General features: G+C 55.3%; 2 protein-coding genes across 5 annotated transcripts in view; one reads left to right on the top strand and one right to left on the bottom strand.

Moving 5' to 3' along the window:
• The window catches only part of PITPNM3 (PITPNM family member 3), a 107,594-nt gene extending 94,741 nt beyond the window's left edge, over positions 1-12,853 (top strand). For both annotated transcript variants that reach the window (XM_045375501.3, XM_045375499.3), the window contains 4 exons: positions 294-443; positions 2,606-2,789; positions 6,450-6,578; positions 8,619-12,853. In XM_045375501.3, coding sequence (XP_045231436.2) covers positions 294-443; positions 2,606-2,789; positions 6,450-6,578; positions 8,619-8,924 — 769 coding nt within the window. In that variant the 3' untranslated portion in view covers positions 8,925-12,853. The remainder of the gene's footprint in view (positions 1-293; positions 444-2,605; positions 2,790-6,449; positions 6,579-8,618) is intronic.
• A 214-nt stretch (positions 12,854-13,067) lies between these two features.
• Positions 13,068-19,652, bottom strand: PIMREG (PICALM interacting mitotic regulator). 3 transcript variants are annotated; one of them, XM_005582663.5, is made up of 5 exons: positions 19,619-19,652; positions 18,715-19,043; positions 16,336-16,631; positions 14,703-14,798; positions 13,068-13,750 (listed from the first exon to the last, which is right to left on the bottom strand). In XM_005582663.5, the coding sequence occupies exons 2-5, from the start codon at positions 19,006-19,008 to the stop codon at positions 13,690-13,692; spliced, it is 747 nt and encodes a 248-aa protein (XP_005582720.3). In that variant the 5' UTR covers positions 19,009-19,043; positions 19,619-19,652; the 3' UTR covers positions 13,068-13,689. The 3 variants fall into 3 exon arrangements, 2 of the variants coding, with proteins under 2 accessions (XP_005582720.3, XP_073874507.1); XR_012425184.1 differs by lacking the exons at positions 16,336-16,631; positions 18,715-19,043; positions 19,619-19,652 and adding an exon at positions 14,037-14,081 and having other exon boundaries at positions 13,656-13,750; positions 14,703-14,839; XM_074018406.1 differs by lacking the exons at positions 13,068-13,750; positions 14,703-14,798 and having other exon boundaries at positions 16,139-16,631; positions 19,478-19,652.
• Positions 19,653-21,492: the final 1,840 nt, after the last annotated feature.

Genomic DNA, 21,492 nt, shown 5'->3' with positions numbered 1-21,492 from the left:
TAGTCTCGATCTCCTGACCTTGTGATCCGCCCGCCTCGGCCTCCCAAAGTGCTGGGATTACCGGCGTGAGCCACCGCGCCCGGCCCCTTGGGGTTCTTTTTGGGCCCCCATCTCTGTCTGCGTGGACAGAAGTGGATGGGAGAGGTCACCAGCTGTGGCATCAGGAGATGCCACCCAGGTGCTCTCTGACCTTGACCCAGACTGAGCTCTGACTGCAGCTACAGGCTGACCTCTGGCTTCCGGCTAACGTCTGACCCTGACCTCACGGCTGACCACAGGCAGGCTTCTTTCAGGGGCGACCAGACCTGTGCCATGAGCTACCTCACGGTGTTGCCCCGGGGCATGGAGTGTGTCGTGTTCAGCATTGACGGGTCCTTTGCGGCCAGCGTGTCTATCATGGGAAGCGACCCCAAGGTCCGGCCGGGTGCGGTGGACGTTGTCCGGTGAGTGCCACCTTCCACGAGGGATATGTCTCCCTAGGGGGCAGGAGCCAGCAGCCCTGGGGAAATATGTTGTTTTTCTGATTTGCTCCAGGAATTCTACTGGTCTCTGGGGCTGCGAGCTGGGAAGCCCTGGCTTTACCTCCAATAGTAATTTATTGAGTGTCCTTGGGAAAATTTCTCCTGCTTTCTAGACCTCAGCTTGTCTGTTTCTTCCTCTCTCCCTCCCTCACTTCCTTCTTCCCCCTCCCAATTCCTTCCTTTTTTCCTTCTTCCCTCCCTCCCTCTCTCTCTCCCTCCTTCCTTCTCTCCCTGCCTCCCTCCCTCCACTCATGCACGCATCCGTCCCTTTCTGAGGCCCACTGTGGCCAGGCTGTGTGCTGGGCACTGATGCAGAGTGAGCTCTTAAGTTGGAGGAAACTCAGAGTCTGATGGGGAAAATAAGTCACAGGCATGAGAAAGTGTAACCCAGGACTCCAAGTGATCAGAACCTCAAGAGTAGGACAGATGCGAGGCACTGGAAGTTCTTGGGGGCTGGAGACTGCCCTGCCTCACCCCAGTAACAGTGATGGCTTTGGGGAGAGAAGATGGGCCTGGCTCCTGGGCTCCCGGGAGACTGCTGCCCTCGAGATGCCCAGCAGCTCCGTAGGAACAGGCCTAGTCAGACTCAAGCCCGTTTCAGGGGGCCAACCTTCCCCTTGTAGGGCTAGGTCGTTTGTTGCCCTTACAACAAATCCCTCCAGCATCACGGTCCCCCTCCCACTGCAGGAAAGGGGAGGCTGTGGTCCTTCCTCTCTGGGGGTCCATGGTCCTCCCACTGCCTTCCACGGGCTCCAGGGGCCACCATGGTGCTGACCAAACCTCGACAGTCGTCAGGAACTCCCCTTTTCGTAAACATATCACTGGGCCCCACGTCAGAACTAACCAGAATCCCTGAGGTGACCCCTGTACCCCTGCATTAGCGTAAAGCATCCCCAGATCCCTCAGACCATCACCCAGGTTTAGAACTCCCCATCTCTGTTAGCCTGTTCTGGTGGCAGGTGCCATATAGGTGCCCAACCAGGTCTGGGCTTATCTGACATCTTGCAGCCAGGATTCTGCGTGAAGTCAACCAAGAGAGTTATCTCACAGTGCTGTGAGAGCACAGAGGAAACAGGCTGATTCTGCCTGGGAAGCAGGGAAGGCTTCCTGGAGGAAGGGGGGTCTTGAAAGATGGAAGATGTGAATATCAGGAGATGGAGCCATAAGGGCTGTCTAGGGGAGAGCTATGTAGCAGAAAAGCCCAGGGCTTGTCCGGCGGCCGCAAAGCAGCTCTGGGTGGGCGGGGGGGATCCCATATGCAAGGGCAGAGCAGGGGCATGGCCACAGAGGCAGAGAGAGGCCTTGAGGCTCTACCTCAGGGTGCTGGGGAGCTGGAGATGCTGTTCGGCAAAGGAGTGCTGGGGTTCGATTTGTGATGTACAGAAATCACCATGGAAACACTGTGGAGGATAATAATAAAGCCAGCCACACCAAGCACACCACCTTGCTACGCATGTTTGGGATTAATTCCTTTCATCTTTAGGACAACCTTATGGGGTAGTTCATATTATTATGCCCGTTTTACAGAGGGGGCAACTGAAACCCTGGGAGGTTGGGCAGGGTTGAGTAATCTGCCCAGGGTTACAGGGCTCAGGTTAGATATGGGTAGGAGCGGGGGTGCAGGGAAAGAGGCCGGCCAGGAGGCTTTTGTAATGGCCCAGGAGAGAGATGGGGCCCAGGCTAAGGATGAGAAGCAGGGCTTAAGTGAGAGGGCTGGGGGATGGGGGTGTAAAGAGTCTGGCCTGGTGAAACGGAAAGGCTTTCTTCCTGGAGGAGGAGGGAGGGAGGCACAGGGAACAGGGGGGAATGAAAGGCGCCTGTCTCTGGCTCTGAAGCGGCTGTGAGCAGAGGGGTCGGGGTGAGGAGATGAGTTTGGATGTGGGCCTGCAGCACCTGGAGGCCATCCGGGGAGATGTCCAGGGCTCAACCGGGAGAGGGGATTCGGGATCCCCCTTGTTCTCCCTAGCACGCCTCAGATTCGTCCCTCTGACGTCTCAGGAGGGCAGCTATGGTCAGGGCAGGCTTCTGGGCATCGGGTGGCCTGCACTGGGCAGGGCTGGACCCTTCTAATGCCGTCTCGCCAGGCACTGGCAGGACCTGGGCTACATGATCCTTTACATCACGGGGCGGCCGGACATGCAGAAGCAGCGGGTGGTGTCGTGGCTGTCCCAGCACAACTTCCCACAGGGCATGATCTTCTTCTCGGACGGGCTGGTGCACGACCCGCTGCGGCAGAAGGCCATCTTCCTGCGCAACCTCATGCAGGAGGTGAGTGGCCAGCTCCGGGCAGGGGCGGGGCCTCCACAACTTGAGAGCCCAACCCTCCTCTTCACCACTCCCTGCCTCCCTCCCCCGGGGTGGGGCCTCATGATGTGCAGTCTACAAATCCCATTCCCGTGGATCTGGTGGGTCCTCTAGCAGCCCTGTGAGGTAGGTTATTAGTCTCGTCATTGACAGAGGAGAAAGGTGAGGCTGCAGCGACTTGCCCTAGATCTGAGTCAGACTTTTGTCCTTTATCTCCTGACTCTTGTCTCTACATCTGGCCATTCATCCAGTAGACATTTAAATGGCGATTGTGTTCCTTACTCTGTGCTTGTTGGGGCTGCACAGAGACAAACAGAACCAGGGGGGCAGAGGATGTGCTTTCCGTGACCCAGATATGCTTTCCATGACCCGGATGTGCTTTCTGTGACCCAGATGTGCTTTCCGTGACCAAAGCTGTGGTTCCCACTAGCAGCACCAGGGAACTCAGGAGAAGTGCAAATTCTCTGCCCCGCCTCGCCCCCTACCCTCTTAGACCTACTCAATCAGAAACTCTGGGGGGGGGGGGCTCAGGAACCTTTTCACAAGCCCTCCAGGGGATTCTGATGCACAGAAAAATAAATCAAGAATCCCTGACCTAGAGCAGAGCAGGCGTTGATATATAATGACCAAATCCAGCCCACAGCCTGTTTTGTTGTGACTGGTCAGCTAAGGATGGTTTTTATACTTTCAAATGGATGGAGAGAATAATCAAAGGAATGATATTTCATGACATGAAAATTACATGAATTTCAATGTCTCTAAATAAAAAACGTTTGATTGGAACACAGCCAAGCTCATCTGTGTACGTATTGTCTATGACTGCTTTTGCAGTACAACAGCAGAATTGAGTAGTGGTGACACAGTGCGAAGCCTGAGATCGTTACTATCTGGTCTTTCAAAGAAAAAGTCTGCAAATCCCTGATCTAGAGGAGGAAGGACATGTCAATTGATAACTACTGGTGTGTGGTTGAAAAAGGCCCTTTTAGCAAACAGAGGAGAAAGGACTTCAGTTTGTCCAGGGAGGGCAGGGAAGGCTGCTAGGAGGTTGGTAACTTTTGAGCTGAGTCTTGAAGCATGAGTTTGTCAGGTAGACAGCGAAATGGCATGTGCAAAGGCATGGAGGCAGGAGAGAGCTTGGGACGTTCTCAGAGCTGCGGGCATCCAGGCTTGGGGTAAGTGCAGGCAGGGTTAGACCCAGGGCAAGTGGGAGCTGAGCCCTCAGAGGTCATCAGGGGCCCAAACTTGGCAGATCTTGAAAACGTTGGAAACCAGGCCAAGATCACAAATTCTCTGCTGAGGGTCATGGAGAGCCACGGAACAGTTTAAAGCAGGGAAGTGGTCCTGTCTAACTTGGCGTGTACAAAGATCCCATTGGTGGCTGTGTGGAGAACAGACTGGCAGGAGAAACCAGAGGCAGGGAGGCCAGTTAGGGGGCTGTTGCCCAAGCAAAACACAGGAAGACCATAATCCAGGCGATGATGAGCACGGGATGGAGAGAAAAGCATGGACAGGATTAGGAGGTGGAATAGTCAGGACTCAGGGATGGCTGGACGCAGAGAGCGAGGAGTCCTAAGATGTCCGTGCTGGGTGACCAGGAGGGATCCAGGTGCTACACACCTGACCAAGGTCTCCATGGAGGCAGAGCCTATCTGTTCTGCTCACCAATATAGCTTCTGGATTGGGGGTGATGATGCTGCGTGGTAGGGACTCAATAAATGTTGGTAGAATTAATCAATGAATGAGTGAGTGAATGAGAGGGGACACGAGAGGAGGACCAGGCTGGAGGGAGATGAGCTCAGCTGTGGACATGTCAAGGCTGATACGGCCATGGGACCTGATATGGCTTAGGGTAGGTCTGGGCTGCAGGTGGAGACTGGGAAGCAGACGCACAGGACGGATCAGCGGAGCCACGAGAAGGGAGGCGAGGCGTGAGAAGAGGCTGTGCTGGGCCCCTGAGAGCAGCACAAGGAGCGGCTGAGGAACCAGAAGGAAAGTGAGGGGGAGGAGGGCCAGGAGACAGAGGCTACAGTTATCGGTAGGAGAGGGGTTCAAGGAGCTAGTGCCCCTCTTGCCAAGGGTGTGGGATGCTGAGAACTGTCCACTAGACAAAGGTTGGCCACCAGATGACCTTGTGAGGAAAAGACAATTCGGAAGGATAAGGGGGCAAAAGTAGTAGGGAGAGGAGCAGAGAAGGTGGGTGTCAGCTGGGAGGGTCATGAGGCAGCCAGCCAGGGTCCCCAGAGCTAGAGGATCCCAGTTATAGGAGTGATCTCAGGTGAATGAGAAGGTGGAAGGGCCAGACGAAGAGGCACTGCTCCACCCTCTGAGTCAGCTGGGAATACACCAACCACTGAGGGGAGGGGCAGCGGACTGAGGAAGCCCTCTCCTTGGTCCAGCATCGAAGGCAGCCACCTGCAGGACGGAGTAGGGCTCAGGGAAGGACAGGAAGAAGATGGAGGGTGAGAGCTGCGTGGCTCTGTGTTTCTTTAGCAGCTCTCAGTGAGCAGCGTATACAAATACACAAGGTGGATAGTGGAAAATTTCCAGGGCTGAGATTTGGGGCTGGGCGGGTGTGGGAGGAGGATGAAGAGGTGAGAAAATCTGGGGTGGAGGCAGAGGACACAGGGATGCTGCGGGTCACTCAGGCAGGATGAGGAAGGGGTGAGGCAGCAGGGCTGGTGCAGAAAGCACAAGTGTCGGTGAGGCTGAGAGCAGCCAGGTGGCGGCTGGCGGAGACGTGGCAGGGAGGGGGCAGAAACCCTGGGCGCAGCGGACTTGTGGAAGTTCACAGTTAGAGGGGCAGGTTCTGAGTTCGGTTCCGGAAGTGACGGCCACTGACGTGAAAGAAGGTGCAAAGCTGCGAGGCGGGGTGGGAGGTGGTAGATCCCTCACGTCACTCTGACTGTGGCTCATTCCAGCGATGGTGGGGATTGGGAGGAAGGAAAGCTGTGACCCAGGACCAAAGTCTCCAGTGGCTTCAGAGGAGCGTGAGTGGGAGAAAAAGAGGATGACAGGGACAGGAAGCAGCTGGGTGGCCAGCACCTCACAGGAGGAGGCAGTTTGATCCGGTGTATCCCAGGGAGAGGAGGGAACGGTGATGGTCTGGAAGTGCCCTGGAGCAAGGCAGACCTTGTGCAGTTCTCTGAATTGAATTGGGGATTCTGGGGGGCGGGGGGTGGGACAGTCATTACACCAGCCAGCGGGAGGCAGTGGGCGCACGGCGAGCTGCAGCGTGGAGCGGTGTGGATGATACAGGATCAGAAGCCAGGCAGAACTGGCCTCCAGTCTTGGCCCTGTGAGCCAGAAACCTGGAACTCAATTTCCTTATCCACAAAGGAACATTTGGCTTCATCATTACTTAACCTGAGCGTACTGCTGCAGGCGGGACCGGTAAATGGTGTGGTCACGACTGTTTACCGGGCAGAGTCCTGGGATGGGCCTGGGGTGCAGGGAGGGGCAGCCACTCTGGGGGTTCATTCCTGACACAGGGTGGCCCCATGGCTTGGAGTCTACCAGACTGCCCATAGAGGGTCCCCAAGCGGGGGCTCCCTGGGGTTGGCCTGGGAAGGCTTTCCAGGAGGTAGGCTGGCCTCACTCTCCCTCCGTGCCTGCCCTGTGTTTCAGTGCTTCATCAAAATCAGTGCGGCCTACGGCTCCACAAAGGACATCTCTGTCTACAGCGTGCTGGGCCTGCCCGCCTCCCAGATCTTCATCGTGGGCAGGTCCACCAAGAAGTACCAAACCCAGTGCCAGGTGGGTGGAGGCGGGGCTGGAGGCGGGGAGTTGTGAGGGAGGTCAGGGAAAGGGATGGAGGGAGTGGGCACTTCATTCATTTATTTCTTCATTCCCACATTGGCTCATTCATTTATTCAGCAAACACTTCGGGGTGCCTGCCTCGGGCCAGGGCCTGTGTTGGGTGCGGGGAGAGAATCCCAAGTGGAGTCGGATGCAATGAACTTCAGTGTAGTGGGGAGATGGCACACGTGCAGTTGGTGACAGTAGAGTGTAGCAAGTGCCATGATGTATGATGGGGGGCTCAGGGAATTGCGGGGCCCTGGAGAGGGACCCAGACTCCAGGGCAAGGTTGGGTTTCTGGAATTTGAAGGAATGGTCCAGGAAGGGCCTGAGACTGAGAAGAGCATTTGTGGCAGAGGCAGCAGCAAAAGCCAAGGTCAGGAGGTGACAAAGAACATGTATATTCTGGGACTGCCAGTGACTCAGCTTGGCTGCGTGGGACATGCGCTGGGAGGGGAGAGAGGGGGCTGGAACGGTCAGTGCAGCCACGATGGCCCGTGTGGGGACTCTGCGAGAGTGGATGAGCAGGTGTGTGATTCAGGAAGCTCCCTCAGGCCGTCGGTGGAAGGTGGTTCAGAGGAAGGAAAGAAAAGCCGAGAGGGAGCTGAAGAGAAAGTGGAGGGTCTGAGAGGCATTTTTTGGTAGGAGATGGATTGGGTTTGGTAATGCCCAGATGGATGTGCAGGATGAGAGAAAGGGAAGGCAGAGGACAGTGCCTTGGTTTGTGGCTTGGGTGACCACGTAGGAGGTGCCACTACTGGAATCGCACAACAGGCGGAAGGGAAGGAGGTGATCTCCCTCTGGGGCATGTCAAGTACGCAGTGCCTAAGAGTGACCCCCGGGTAGAGGGTCCGGAGATGGTGGCGTTTCCAAGTTGGGAACTCAGGACCCGCTTCTCAAACTCTAAAGTGCCCAGGCATCACCTGGAGATCTTGTTGCCATGCATATTCTGATTCCATAGGCCTGGGGCGGGGGGAGGGCCCAAGGCTCTGCCTAACAAGGGGCCAGGTGGTGGTGATGCTGCCAGAGTCCATGGACCACATATCGAGTAGCAAGGTTCTGGGCACAGCCGAAAGGACCGGCAAGGAGGGCAGCCGCGGGGCTCAGAAAAGTGACAAGAGGCATGGAGAGGCAGGTGGCATGATGGGAGGGACTTTGCAGAATTCTAGTGAGCCATAGGCCAAGTGCCCTGGCTCATGCCTGTAATCCCGGTGCTTTGATACGCAGGATTGCTTGAGCCCAGGGTTCAAGGCCAGCCCTGGCAACATGGCAAGATGCTGTTTCTACAAAAAATTTAAAAAATGAGCTGGGTGTGGTGGCATGTACTCGTGGTCCCAGTCACTTGGGAGGCTGAGGCTGGAGGATTGCTTGAGCTGGCGAGGTTGAGACTGCAGTGAGCTGAGACTGGGCTACTGCAACTCCAGCCTGGGCGACACAGTAAGACCCTGTCTCAAATAAATAAACTAATAAATTAATTAAAATAAAATAGGAATGAAAATCCAGAGAACTCTGGTGTGACCCACGGGTACAGGTAGAGATGCATGGTTGTTCAAAGCGGGATGGGGACTCTGGAACACTAAAGAGCTCCTGGCTTCCCTGGGCTTCCTCAGAGAAGCTGGAGGTGTCTCCATAGAGTGTTCCTGGGAAATGATGGGGACAGGATCAGCATCGGGGTCCCCTCTACCTGACGCCTGTCCCCTCCCCTCCCCTCCCTTCTTCCCCCTCCCTTCTTCTCCCTCCCCTCCTTCTCCTTCCCTCCCCTCCCCTCTTTTCCCTCCCCTCCCCCTCCCCTCTTTCCCCTCCCCTCCCCTCTTCCCCCTCCCCTCCCCCTCCCCTCTTCCCCCTCTCCTCCCCTTTCCCCCTCCTTTCCCTTCCCCTCTTCCCCATTCCCCTCTACCCCCTCCCCTTCCCTCTTCCGCCTCCCCTCCCCTCTTCCCCCTCCCTTCTTCTCTTCCCCCTCCCCTCCCCTCTTCCCCTGCCCTGCCCTGCCCTCCGCAGTTCCTGAGCGAGGGCTACGCTGCACACCTGGCCGCGCTGGAGGCCAGCCACCGCTCACGCCCAAAGAAGAACAACTCGCGCATGATCCTGCGCAAGGGCAGCTTCGGGCTGCACGCACAGCCGGAGTTCCTGCGGAAGCGCAACCACCTGCGCAGAACCATGTCGGTGCAGCAGCCCGACCCGCCCGCCGTCAACCCCAAGCCCGAGCGGGCCCAGAGCCAGCCCGAGTCCGACAAGGACCACGAGCGGCCGCTGCCCGCGCTCAGCTGGGCACGTGGGCCCCCCAAGTTCGAGTCGGTGCCCTGAGGGGTGGGCTGTGCTCAGAGCAGGGGTGGGGGGCCCAATCAGGCTGCCTGCAGGGACGGGAGGGGGCTGCCCTCTCCCCGACACAGGCGTTTTCCTGCTTTTCCCCTCCCGTGTCTGTCCAGCAGTGTCCGACCAGAGCGGGGAGGGATCCTGCCCGACCCCGGGGGGGCTCCCTGAGCTGCCACAAGGTGAGATCCGGGGGTCTCGGTGCAGCCGCTGCTGCCTCCCACGTGCCTGCGACTGCAAGCCCAAGTCAGGGTTCATGTTTGTGTCATCCTGGGGGCAGGCTTGCGCGGAGCTGGAGCGTTTGGGCAAACTCGACCACCCTCCTGCGTCCCCAGGCTTCACAGCGAGCTAGGCAGGTCCTCAAGGGGGCAGCCCCAGCCTCGGGACCAAACGCCGCTGGCAGGCCCAGCCTCTCGACTGTCTTGTGGAGGCGTGAGTGGCATTTGTGCCCGCCCTCCCTGTGGTCCTGGATCACCATTTTGGGGTTGGCGCTCTTACAGCAAGATGGCCACTTTCTGGGAGTGAGAGCACATCCCCGGTCCCTGTCCACAGCCCTCGGGGGGTGGGGTCTGGTGCTGACGGTCTGTCCTGCAGCTGTCCATTGTCCCCAACCCCCCCTTGTCCTCAGTGTCCTCACCATTTCCCTGTGGCCCTGGAGGCCAGGGGTTCCTCTTCCCGGAGCCCTGCCTCATGCCCTCTCTTGGGAGGCTGCAGCCTTGGGCTCTGGCTCAGCTGGGCTGGCTGGGAGCCCCTGAGCTGGTTGCTTGCCCTCTCTGGGCCCCGTCTTCCTTCTGTTATTGGAGAAGTCCCCCTAGCTGAGATTGGTGTGAGTCTTTGACTCGCAAGATGTCCTGCAGTTTGGCCCATTGAGGCTTTTCAGGCCTAGGTCCCTCTGCGTGTCCTGTGACCCATACCTTTCACACAGCCTGCGAGAGGGCGTCTGGGTGGGCTGGAAAGGAGGGACTCTTAAAGGAGCCTCTCTGGGTGGGCTGGGAAGGGACCCCTACTCCACAGAGAGGCGCAGCTGGTTTGCCTTGCACTGATGCTCAAACCGGGTGTCCCAGGGACAACCCACCTCCATCTCCTGCCAAAAGGTTAGTGATCTGGCTCCCCATAACCCCAGCTCTGCCAGGACCCTTCTACCTTTTTTGGCTCCTGGAGGCATAGAGCTGAGTTCCAGGGTTCTAGGGGTTCCTGGAAATTTGGCTCCAACTGTTGTATTCTCTTCCCTGTCCCCTGCTGCTCAGTTTGTGCCCATAACCTCCTCCTGGGTAGTCCCCTGAGGTTGGCAGGACTTGGCCCTTCTGGGGCCCCTAAAGCCTGCTCAGGCCCTCCTGCTGCTGAACCTTGGCCTGGGCACTGGTTTCCTGCATCCTGGAAAACCCCGACTCCCTGGCCCAGGCCCACACCTGCTGTGTGGGGCTGCCCAGGTGGCTGCTGAGCCCCCATGGGCTGCCACTGAGGCCGGTCCCAGCAATTTCAGCCAGGCTGCCCCAGGGCCCAGACGTGTGTATACACAGCAGGCACCTGTGTCAGCTCAGTGTCGCTTCTGCTCAATGTCTACCTCTCGCGGCTCCCATGCAGCCTATGATGCTGCTGATGGGGGCGGCTGGCACCACCATTGTGAATTGCCTGGCAAATTGGGTGCCCTCCTGGGGCTGGAGGGGTCTGGGCTCCTAGCGTCCATCCCTGCTCTCTCCCCTAGAAATGTGTCTTCAGTCTGCCAGCTCTTCTGCTCTACTTCCAGTGCCGCATCCTGCACTCAAGCCCAGGGCTGCTGGCGAGTCTGTGGGGAGGAGTGCGGATCAGGCTCCGCCTCAGCCTCAGCCTCAGCCTCCTCTATGATCCTGTCTCCTGGCGGTTCACAGGTGCCCATCCCCCTGTTAACATTTCACAGTTCCTGGCTTTCCAAAGGCACCAGCTCATATGGCATAACCACCTCAACCCTAATCCTTCCCAAAAATATCCTGATTTAAACTTGGGCAGATTTAGTCTGATTCTTGAAAACTCTACCATTTCCTTTTTGCAGAAGGCACCGATTAAACTGAAATGATAAAATAATTAGTATGAGGTACTTTGCTCCCAGTTAGATTCCCTCTTCCCTGAGAACTCCAGGCTAGGCGAGAGAGGGAGAGAGAAAGAGTGAGAGAGAGAAAGGAAGGCAGAGAGAGAGAGGAAGACAGAGAGAAAGAGAAAGGAAGACAGAGGAAGACAGAGAAAGAGAAAGGAAGACAGAGAGAGAGAGAGGAAGACAGAGAGAGAGAGTACATGAGCCAGGATCCCTGGGGAATTTGAAGTCAGTGTGACCAGGATTCTGTGGCTCTGGGGTCAGAGCTGGGACACAGGACCCAGCAGGATGGCCACCTGTTTTGGCCCTTTGTTTTGGAAGCAGCTCTGGGTCCAGGCAGCAAGCAGGTAGGAAGATCGGGGCTTTGACTGACGATGCACACATGAGATGCCGATGGTGTACAGTGAGAGGTTGTGAACACAACAACTGGAGCTGTCGTTGGTGTGTGTGAATGTGTGTAGATGCGGTTCTGTTTAGTGGCGAGACAACGTATGTTTCAGTACTGCTTTCACAGCAACTGTGTGATGCATATGCACTTTCTATACTAGTGGTTTCTTCAGTTTTGTCCGTCCAGTTAAGTTGGAGAAAGAACCAAGTTGTGTTGTTCTCGGGAGCGGGTGCCGCTGCCTCTCCTTGAGTAGTTCTGTGACCCCCCCAGTCCAGCTGTTTTCTAGAGAGTTCTTCTAGCTTCTGGTATGCCTGCCCTCCAGCAGCTGGAGACAGATCTTCCCGCCTGACCAAAGCTCCCTGTTTCTTGCGTGGCATGTTTGTTCTTCCCGATCCGGCGGCTGTCGTGACCGAGGGCCTGCCTGCCACCCTCCTGTATCATTTGCCCTGTTAGGGTTCAGGGTGTGTCCTTAGCCCAGGACCTGCTCTTCCAGCGTCGTGGGTTTTTTCCAAAAGAGTTCAACGGCTCCCTTGAGCTCCGTAAACTATTTCTTTTTTAAAAAAACAGACTCCTTTCACACACTGGGATGAATGGTCCTCTTGTCTGGGTGCTGGGTTACAGCAAACAAATGTGTTTGAATCCCGGTATTCCAGAGTTTTCCGGCGGTGGGCTCTCTGGAAGACATGAGGCTGGAGTTCACGGTTTTTAAACTGGATTTTTACCCCTTTGGGACCCATTCCTGTGTCCTGGAGTCTTTCATGAGGCACATGGGTCCCCTGCATCCTCACACTCCCCCCTAGCCCAGGTGCAGCCCCGGGAGGGTGCCCTGACCCCGCCTTAATCAACCACCTTTCCCACCGAATCCCATCTGGGGGGGGTTTGGGTGCCAAGTGCCCTGGAAACCTATTGTAACATTCCCTCCTTCCTTTCCTTCCGGGCTTGGGGGAACCTTCTTAAAAATCATAGTTAGGGTGAAGTCCAAGCACTGAGGCCTGACCTGGGCTCTGCTCTCCTTGTTGAGAAACTAACAGGCAGTTGGGAGGAAAATCTGAATTTGACTCCACCCTCTTTAGGGCAAAGGAGAAGCAGGTGACCCAAGGAGGGGCAGGGCAGAGGAGGGTGACTCCTGCACAGGGACCCCCACCCTCGGACCCCGCTGTCCTTTTCTATTTGTTTACTTGGCGGTGGCAGCCAGTCTGACCCTGTCTGTGGTCTGACTGTTCCTAAGTGTGTAACTTTCAGTATTATCTGTGACAGACGGCTCTGTGGTGAAAAAGGTTTATTATATTCCTTATGGCTGCCTTGTACAAAATCCGTTAGAAACGCTAATGTAAGATATCAGATTTCTAACAAGACAAAAACAGCGTTATGGAGTTAAAAGATTTTTACAACTGGTCTTGATTTTGATGTGAGCTGGTTTTTAGCTCTCAAATGTTGTCACTTAAATAAAAACCTTATTTGCCTTTACGGTGTGTTTGCGTCCGAACTAAGCTGAGAAGCCTTTCCCTTTATACATGTTCTTCCTGGGATGGGTTTTGGGGGCAGACTGGCTCAGAGCAGAGGTGGATGAGGGCCACAAATGAGACCACAAATGACAGATCTATGGCCCGGAGTGGTGTGGGAGGGCGGGGAAGGTTGGAGGTGGCCGGTGAAACGGAACAGATGTCAAATGCAAACAGTCTTTATTATGAGAAAGCAGTGTTATCTAGGAAAGTCACACGCTGGTTTCTTATACAACGACAAAGCAGGTTTCTTAAATAATTTACAAAGGGCAGAAATTGCTTTTGAACAGGGCTACCCCTCCCGGCACACCCACAGTACTCCGCCTTGAGCGTATAAATAGAACCCGTGAGCCCAGGGTCGGAAACCTGGAAATATCTCCTATGCCTTCCTCTGAGTCCCTGGTAGGGAAAGCAGGGATGACAGTGGGGCCCCCAAGAGCCTTGGCACCAGAAACACGGTGGGTGAGTGACTCTGTGGATGACTCCCCAAAAACCAGACACCTGGGTACACAGCTAAGAGCTCTCAAACATCTGAGGCTAGCACTTCACGTTATAGACGAGGCAAATAGAAGGCTCAAGGTCGAGTGTACGATGAGTTTCTAAGCTCAAGAGTCCCCTGGGAAAGCAGAAGGAACAATTCTCCCCCTCTGCAAGGTCTCCCCAAGACACTCTCAGGCTATGGCAGGCAGTCACTGATGGGTCCAGATGTGGCCGGAGCAGGGGGCTCTGGGCCCCTTGTTAGGTGCTTGTTAGCAGTGGCCTGGGGGTACTGACAACTCCTGGGGGTTTCCTCCGGGAAGCTCACGGGGAAGCATAGACATCCTTGAGTACGAAGACTTGGCGGTCAGACAGGGCTTGTTTCCTGCAAGACAGCTGCCTTTGTCACTGTGCTCAAGGTCGGAGAAGTAGGGATACCTTTCCCTGCTCACTGTGGGGTGGGGGCTGCTGGAAGGTGGCTGTAGCTACTCGGGGCCCCCGGCATGCTGTTAATGATGGGGTCTGTGAGGTTAGCAGCTCTGGCTCCAAGCAGCAAGCGGGTCCTACCTACTCTGCTGTGCCCATCAGCTCTGTGGGTTTTTCTTTAACTTGCTCATGCATGAGGTGGAGGAGGAGGACAGTGAGAAAGACGCTTGGGAGGTGGGCATTACCTGCAGGCACTTCCTCAGTCATGAATGAGAGAGATGATGTCACCACTAGAGAGAAGGGGAGGGATTGATGCCACTGGGTGTGGTGGGCTCTGAGTGGGCCCCTCTCAGCCTGAGCTAGACAAGATCAGACCCGGAAACATGGTAGGAATATGGCCCCCCAACACATAGAGCTGGCAGGGCTCAGCCTTAGAGCCCATCATGGCCATTATACAAGTGGAATGGAGAAATAGCCCCAAGTTAGGGGAGATCCACAACCGAGGCCCTGCGCCTAGGATGGGGCCATGAGCAGAGAGACCAGGAGCTCCATAGCAGTCAGGTTGCTTTTCCCTATTCCACAGGCAGGCAGGGCACAGAGGAGCCACGGACAGTTCTGGAGGAAGGGCAGGCTTTTCAGGAACCAGCCACGTGTGAGGTTCCAAATGATGGACAAACGTGGGGGCCCAAGGCCCAGAAGACCACACACATTCAGGCTGCATTCTTTACCATCGACCCAGTCCAGGTTTTTGTCTCTTCTCATGTTTGAGATGAGGGAGACTGAGGCCCAGAGAGGGGCAAAGACTGGCCAGGGTCACACAGCAGGTCAGCACAGAACCAGCGCCTGCCTACAAAGATGGCCGGAGGGGCCCTGCCGGCCACTTCACTTTGAAGTATGGAATGCCAACTCACCTCTCTTCCGCCATGATGGCTTCCTCTAGCTCTTGGGACAGCTTCTGGAGATGCTGAATTCCCGCCCCCACAGGCTCTGGGTCACTGTCAGACTCGCTGAACGAAAGAAAAAGCCACACCAGTGACTAGCTGGAAACTCCTGGCAGGAGCCCCTTGCAACCCAGTACCGGGGTCTGGTCTGTGGGCCCAGATGACCCTGGTGGGCTGGGCTTCACTCCAGACCCTCACTCCAGGAAGTGACCTCAGAGCAACAAACAGAGAGAAGATCAAGATCCACAAGGCCAAGGTCATGGGCAAGTGATTTTGCAGTGTCCCCACTTGGAAACTGAGCCTCAGCCCTCCAGGAGGCTTCAAAACTTGCTTGTGGGCTCACTAGGAGGCTTGGGTGAGTGGGATTGTGTCAGAGCTAAGCTCAGCTCTTCCTTTACAGAGAAACTAAGGTCCTGAAGGATTTTCTCAGGTCCTCTGCTAGCTCTGGGGGCGGAACCAGGTCAGAACACAGATGTGGAGAGTATTTTTGAAGTGTACACAAGCCTTATTTTAGCTTCCAGGTTTGCAAAGAGCCACCTGGTCACTTACATGCATCCTGGTGACCACCTGCCACAACAGACGGGCAGCCGCTAGGCAGCCTTCCCTGAGAGCCCCGAGATGGGAATAGGAAGCTGCGAGGGACTGTGGACTGGGATGAGCTTCACTCTCTCCCCTGAGCCAGGCCACTTGCTGGGCCTGTCTGAGAACTAGAAGATTCTGCAGGGCAGGCCAGCTTGATCAGTGGGGCAGAACATCCAGATGATCTGGACCCCAGCTTTTACTCCTCTGTTTCCTACGGGATGGCCCTCATGCTAATCACCAAAAGCCTCCGGACCTCCGTTTCATTACCTGTCAAACGGGACAAACAGAGCCTACCTTAATTACAGCTCAAGGTTCCTATGAGACTAAAGAAAGATGCTAGCCCTCAAAGAAATTTGGGGAAAAATTCAACAGCCCAAAGCTACTATACAGCCTTAACTAACACACTCCATTTCCCCCTAGAACTCAGCCAGAAAGTTGAAATACAATCCTTAGGAATCTAGTTGTTGTTTTGTTTTCTCTTTTTTTTTTTTTTTTTTGAGACAGAGTCTCGCTGTGTCACCCAGGATGGAGTGCAGTGGCGCGATCTCGGCTCACTGCAACCTCCACCCCCTGAGTTCAAGCGATTCTCCTGCCTCAACCTCCCAAGGAGCTGGGATTAGAGGCGTGTACCACCACGCCCAGCCAATTTTGTATTTTTAGTAGAGATGAGGTTTCACCATGTTGGCCAGGCTGGTCTCCAACTCCTGACCTCAGGGGATCCACCCGTCTCAGCCTCCCGAAGTGCTGGGATTACAGGTGTGAGCCACCGTGCCCGGCCAGTTTTCTCATTTTCTAATGAACAAATACACGCACTGGATATCTGCTAAAGCAGGACACACATTTAACAGTAAGAATAATTATAACATGATATGACGCTGCTCAGGGTACCCCTGGCTCCAGGTAGCCACAGGAGGTGCCAAGAAGCCCCTGGGGCCCAGCTGGTGTCTGGGAGGTCAGAGAGCAGGGACTGTGCCCAGGCTAAAAGGTCACCAGTGCCGGGGTGAGGCACTATCCCACTTGCCTGGGAGAGCAGAGGGGCTCTGTTGAGGAGTAGGGGCTCCGGAAGGCAGCCTCCCGCCTTGACCGCCGTGATGGGTGGGCACGTGAGCCCATCCGGGCAGAGAGGTGGTGACGCTCCTTCTCCTGGGGCTCTGTGGCTGAGTGGGCAGGGGCGGCTCCAGACAGCCGAGTGCTCTTCTGGCTCAGGCTGTGAGCTGGGGATCCACTGCCCGTCTGTGCTCCTCTCTTCCGCCTCCTGGCCTTCACGTGCGTCTCCACCAGCCACTTGGTGCCACTTTGGCAGGACTCCTGGATTCTCTGGAACAGGCAAATGGAAAGGTTAGCACAGACACAACCAAAAGTGAGGCCGGGCACCGTGGCTCACGCCTATAATCCCAGTACTTTGGGAGGCCGAGGCAGGTGGATCACCTGACGTAAGGAGTTCGAGACCAGCCTGGCCAACATTGTGAAACCCCATCTCTACTAAAAATACAAAAAAAAAAAAAAAAAAAAAAAATTAGCCGGGCACAGTGGCAGGTGCCTGTAGTTCCAGCTACTTGGGTGACTGAGGCATGAGAATCACTTGAACCCGGGAGGTGGAGGTTGCAGTGAGCCGAGATCGTGCCACTGAACTCCAGCCTGGACGACTGAGTGAGACCCTGTCTCGCAAACAAACAAGCAACAACAAAAAACCCAAGGGTAAACTACCCTGGTCTCCAGACCCTACCAGCGATCCCTAGACCCACCAAGTGTCCTGTAAATACAGGCTGTTTTAGTATCCAGGGTGAAGGATGTGACTGACTCCTCGTAGAATGAGTCCATGGCAGGGACCCAGCTCAGAGCTCCTGGATATGACAGCAGCAGTCAGCAGCAGGAGGATCCCCCTGGTGCCTGGAGCCTGTTTGTCTAAGTCCAAACTCTCTTTCCAGACACAGATTGACCCCAAGACTGAAGGAGAGGGCCCAGAGTAGAGCAGGCTCCCCCGCCCAGCACCCCCTGCACACCAGGAGAGCGCCTGTCTTCCTGCCTCGGGTCTCACTCACTCTATCCACCCTCTACAGTGGTCCATAGTGATCCTTCTAAAGGGCAGTTCTGACTGTGACACTCAACTGCTCGAAACCCTTCTATGGCTTCTTGTTGCACATAGGACCAAGCCCCAACTCCTGGGCCTTTCACACCAGCTGGGTGACGGCTGTGAAGGCTCTTCTTCATCAGCTCGACTGTCTTTGCCTTGGCAAGCCAGAGCCCAGGGGTTGGAGCCCAGCCCAGGTTAAATCTGATGAGTTACGTGACCTTGGACAAATTCATTTCATTTCTCTGATCCCTGAGGGTGGCGAAAACAATCAAAAAGTTCTTCCAAATAAAGACTAACATTTGGCTCAGAGAACTCTCTGCAGAGGGTCCAGAAAGAGCCACCCTCTTTCTGGAGAATTCTCTCGTCTTCAGAATTCCCAATGAGACACCGAGGAGAAACCTCTGCAGCCCCCAGTCCTCTCTCTGGAGGTCTGTTCATCCTAATGGCTTCTGTCCTTTCTAAGTGACACGTCTACACCTCCAGCTCTGGGTTTAAAGATGCATCGGTTGAAGGGCCCATAGACGCTTACATCCAATATAAGGACATCTTCCTGCCAGCACCTCTCATTTGACAGCAAATCCCCTCTAACTGACCTTCTCAGCAGCTCCTGAAGTTTATCCTCTGCAAGTCCAGATCCTTAGTCTCCTTCAGGAGCACCTCTGCTTCTATTCCGTTCTCCATCACGTAGATAAAGGACAAATTCTAATATGCTAATGAGACCAGACTTTCCACTGTTTAGAATCCTCCAGACTCCTGATCATTCCTGGGAGAGTCTAAGCTCCTTCATGTCCTTTCTCCCGGCTCTACCTTGCTCTCTGTCCTCTGCTCATACCCAGACTACAATTCTGGCTCTCCTCAGGGGTACACGGCTGAGTTGGCAGTACACCTTGCTTTCCCTCAGCTCTAGGCTTGGACCTGAGGGGCTCTGGACTTGCACTATTTCTCCTACCCTAAATACCCCTTGACCTTTGCTTCCCTGGGTGAACTCTGGAATCATCTCCTCTGGGAAGCCTTCACCGGCTAAGTTTGTGTTTGGCGAGCCCTCGCTATTGGCCACTTGCTTGCAATTTCCTATCACGTACAGCTCTTATCACCTGGTATTGTGAGCATCTGTTTCCTCCAAGACATGTTTTCACTAACTCATTCAACTATTTGTTGAGCGCCTATATGTGCCAGGAACTATTTGGGGTGCGGGGGAAACAGCAGTGAACTAACCAAAATCCCTGTCTTCTTGGAGTCTATATTCTTGAGGCTCTTTGAGGGCAGGAACTGTCTGGCACCAAGGAAACACTCCATTAAAAAGATGATTAGTATTGTCAGTATTACCTGGGACATGGCACCCAAAGCGCTCTTAGCTGAGCGAGCTGCAGCCTGGAGGCCCTGCTGACCTGGCTCTGGGGTTTCCAGGCGTTTCCAGGAGGGGCCTGTGCAGAGGTTGAGGTTGACGGCTCTCAGGGGCAGCCTCCTTTGGAACTGCCTGCACAGAGACCCCAGGGCCCCTGCAGAGGTCTCCTGATGGCTGGCCACAGGCTGCAGCTCCTTGCTGTCCTCCAGCTGCTCCTGGTGCCGGAGAGATCTCCGGCGCACAGAGGTCCCCATGCTCTGCCACCGAGAAGCCATTTGTCTGGCCAAGAGTCTTCTCTGTCCACTAGACCCTGGGGAGGAGGGCAAAAAAGCAGGTCAGCAAGGCATTCCCCATCCCCATTTCCAGGCCCCACAGAGACCCTGGACACAGGGGAAGAGATGGGATGCAGCGGGGTGGCGAGGGCGAGCGGGGAGCGGGCGAGTTGGCAAGTGTGGGTGCGGGAAGGAGGATGCTTCCTGGAAGAGAGGTCTCGGGTCAGCAGCATTTCTGCTGTCCCGCACTTCAAGTTTCCAAAACAGCTGTCTTTTCATCCCAACCTCCTTCCTCTCTCTGGCTCAGGCGAGGAGGGGAGGCGGGGTCAAGACACGCCGTAGCCGAGCTTCAGCGCTGGGCCCAGGACACGATCACCATCTCCTTCACCAGCTCGCCCAGACCAAACGCGCCCCCACGCAGATCCCGGCCTTCCCACCAGACGCCCCGATTTTGATCCGACGCTTGTAGTACCCAGACGCCTCCACAGGCCGTGCGTGTCCGAACCCGATGCCCTCCCCTCTGAACAAAAAAAATTGTTTTGAGCCGAGATCGCGCCATTGCACCCAGCCTGGGGAACAAGAACGAAATTTGTTGTGCCCCGCCCGCACTCACCCGACAGCACCAACGCGGATCACACGCCCAGCACAGCTGCTCCTCGCCCACCACAGCCGGTTTGAAACTCTGCGCGGCTCCGCCCCAGGCCCCGTCCTCACAGCTGATTGGTTCTGTCCCCGCCCCCGTCCCCGCCCCAGGGATCCGATTGGCTTTCTCTGTCGCGGCTGTAAATGCTGCGCTCGGATTGGCCCGGCCGTCCCCATTCATCTCTCCGGCCCCCTCCAGGCCGCCAGCCTCGTGGCTCCGGGCTTTGTATTATGCGTCCCGCCCGGGCCACCGCCCTTGCCCGCCCAGCCCCCGCGCATCGCACGCCGGGTCCCCTCCCTGGAGCGCGCACAGGGTTGAGGCTGCTCTGATCCCTGGGGTGGAGGCGGAGGTCCTGGGATCTAGGCCTCCTGGCTCAGGCCTCAGACCCCGCAGTGGGCAGGGACCCTGTCCATCCTGCCAAGGGGTCTGGCTTTTCTTTCTTGCTCAGTGGTTTTGTCCGAAGGAGCCAGGGCCTGGCAGTGCGGAGCCCTGGGTTCCCAGAGACGTTTCCTTTCAAATTTCCCTCCTGACCCTCCCTTCCTGTGACAAGACACTGTCCCTCTCTGAGTTCCCCATACTCGCCATCCATGCTCCGCGCCCCCCTCCCAGAAGATGCGTCCTGGAAGCGGGGATAGACCAGAGTACCCGTCTGCCCTCCTCCCGCCTACACCAGCTCCCCGTCCCCGCCTTGCCCCACGCATCCCTCCCTCTCTCAGCGGAATGCCTGCCTCTCCTCTCCTTAGCATCCAAACACAATCAGCCATTATAGAAGTTCATCCTTCTCCTTTCGGTGACCTCAGAGCTGTGCTGCCCAGTCCCCCGGCTGGTTTCTTTGTTACCTCTCCGGCACAAGAACCTGAGATGCTGACTTCTTGAAAGACTGTCTTCAGCCCTCTTCGTTTCTGGGCGGTCTCACCCACTCCTTTGGCCTCAGTGATTTCCAACGAAAGGATGATGATAATGATTAACGTGTATATGGCCCTTAGTATGCACAGGTACTGGTGTTGCAGTTTATTAACTGATTTGACCCTCTGCTATGGTTTGAATGTGTCCCTCAAATTTCACATGTTGGAAATGTAATGCCCAAATTCGTATATTGGTGGCATTTGTTTGTTTTTGAGACAGAATTTCGCTCTTGTTGCCCAGGTTGGAGTGCAGCCTGGCGATCTCGGCTCACTGCAACCTCCGCCTCCCGGGTTCAAGCGATTCTCCTACCTCAGACTCCCGAGTAGCTGGGATTACAGGCGCCCGCCACCACGCCCAGCTAATTTTTTGTATTTTTAGTAGAGATGGGGTTTCACTATGTTGGCCAAACTGGTCTCGAACTCCTGACCTTAGGCAATCCACCAGCCTCAGCCTTCCAAAGTGCTGGGATTACAGGCAAGAGCCACCACGCCTGGCTATCGGTGGCATTTTTTTTTTAGACATATAAATTGTTATTTATTCAAATTATAGAATATTATACAGTACTGAAAAATAAGCGAATTGTAACCAGATGGTGTAACTTAAGTGAATGTCAGAAATATAATGCTAGATTTTTAAAAAAGCAATATGCAGACAAACATAAAGTATGACAACCATATAAGTTCAAACACAAAAAAAACTAAACAATATGGTTTAGGAATATGCACACACATTTGTGGACAAAGCTATGATGGAAAGCAAAGGAATTGTAAACACCAAAATAAAATAGGTAGTCATTTTTTGGAAGGGTGGCAGGAGAAGAGGATGTAATGAGGAAAGGGCTCAAAGGACTTCAAAGGTAATGTTCCATTTTGTAGGCTGGGTGGTGACCACATGAATGTTTACTTTCCTCTTTATTATTTTTTTCCTTTTAGACAGGA

Source organism: Macaca fascicularis, chromosome 16 (genome assembly GCF_037993035.2).
Source record: "Macaca fascicularis isolate 582-1 chromosome 16, T2T-MFA8v1.1".
Classification (NCBI taxonomy): Eukaryota; Metazoa; Chordata; class Mammalia; order Primates; family Cercopithecidae; genus Macaca; species Macaca fascicularis.
The sequence above is the reverse complement of the archived record's forward strand: the minus strand, read 5'-3'. Positions and strand labels throughout refer to the sequence as shown.

Excerpts from the sequence above, each read along its gene's own strand:
- PIMREG (XM_005582663.5), bottom strand. The coding sequence starts at position 19,008 with ATGGCTTCTCGGTGGCAGAGCATGGGGACCTCTGTGCGCCGGAGATCT. Across the intron at positions 16,632-18,714 it reads CTTTGGGTGCCATGTCCCAG|AGAATCCAGGAGTCCTGCCA; the intron begins GTAATACTGACA and ends TGCCTGTTCCAG. Across the intron at positions 14,799-16,335 it reads GAGCCCCTCTGCTCTCCCAG|CGAGTCTGACAGTGACCCAG; the intron begins GCAAGTGGGATA and ends TCTTTCGTTCAG.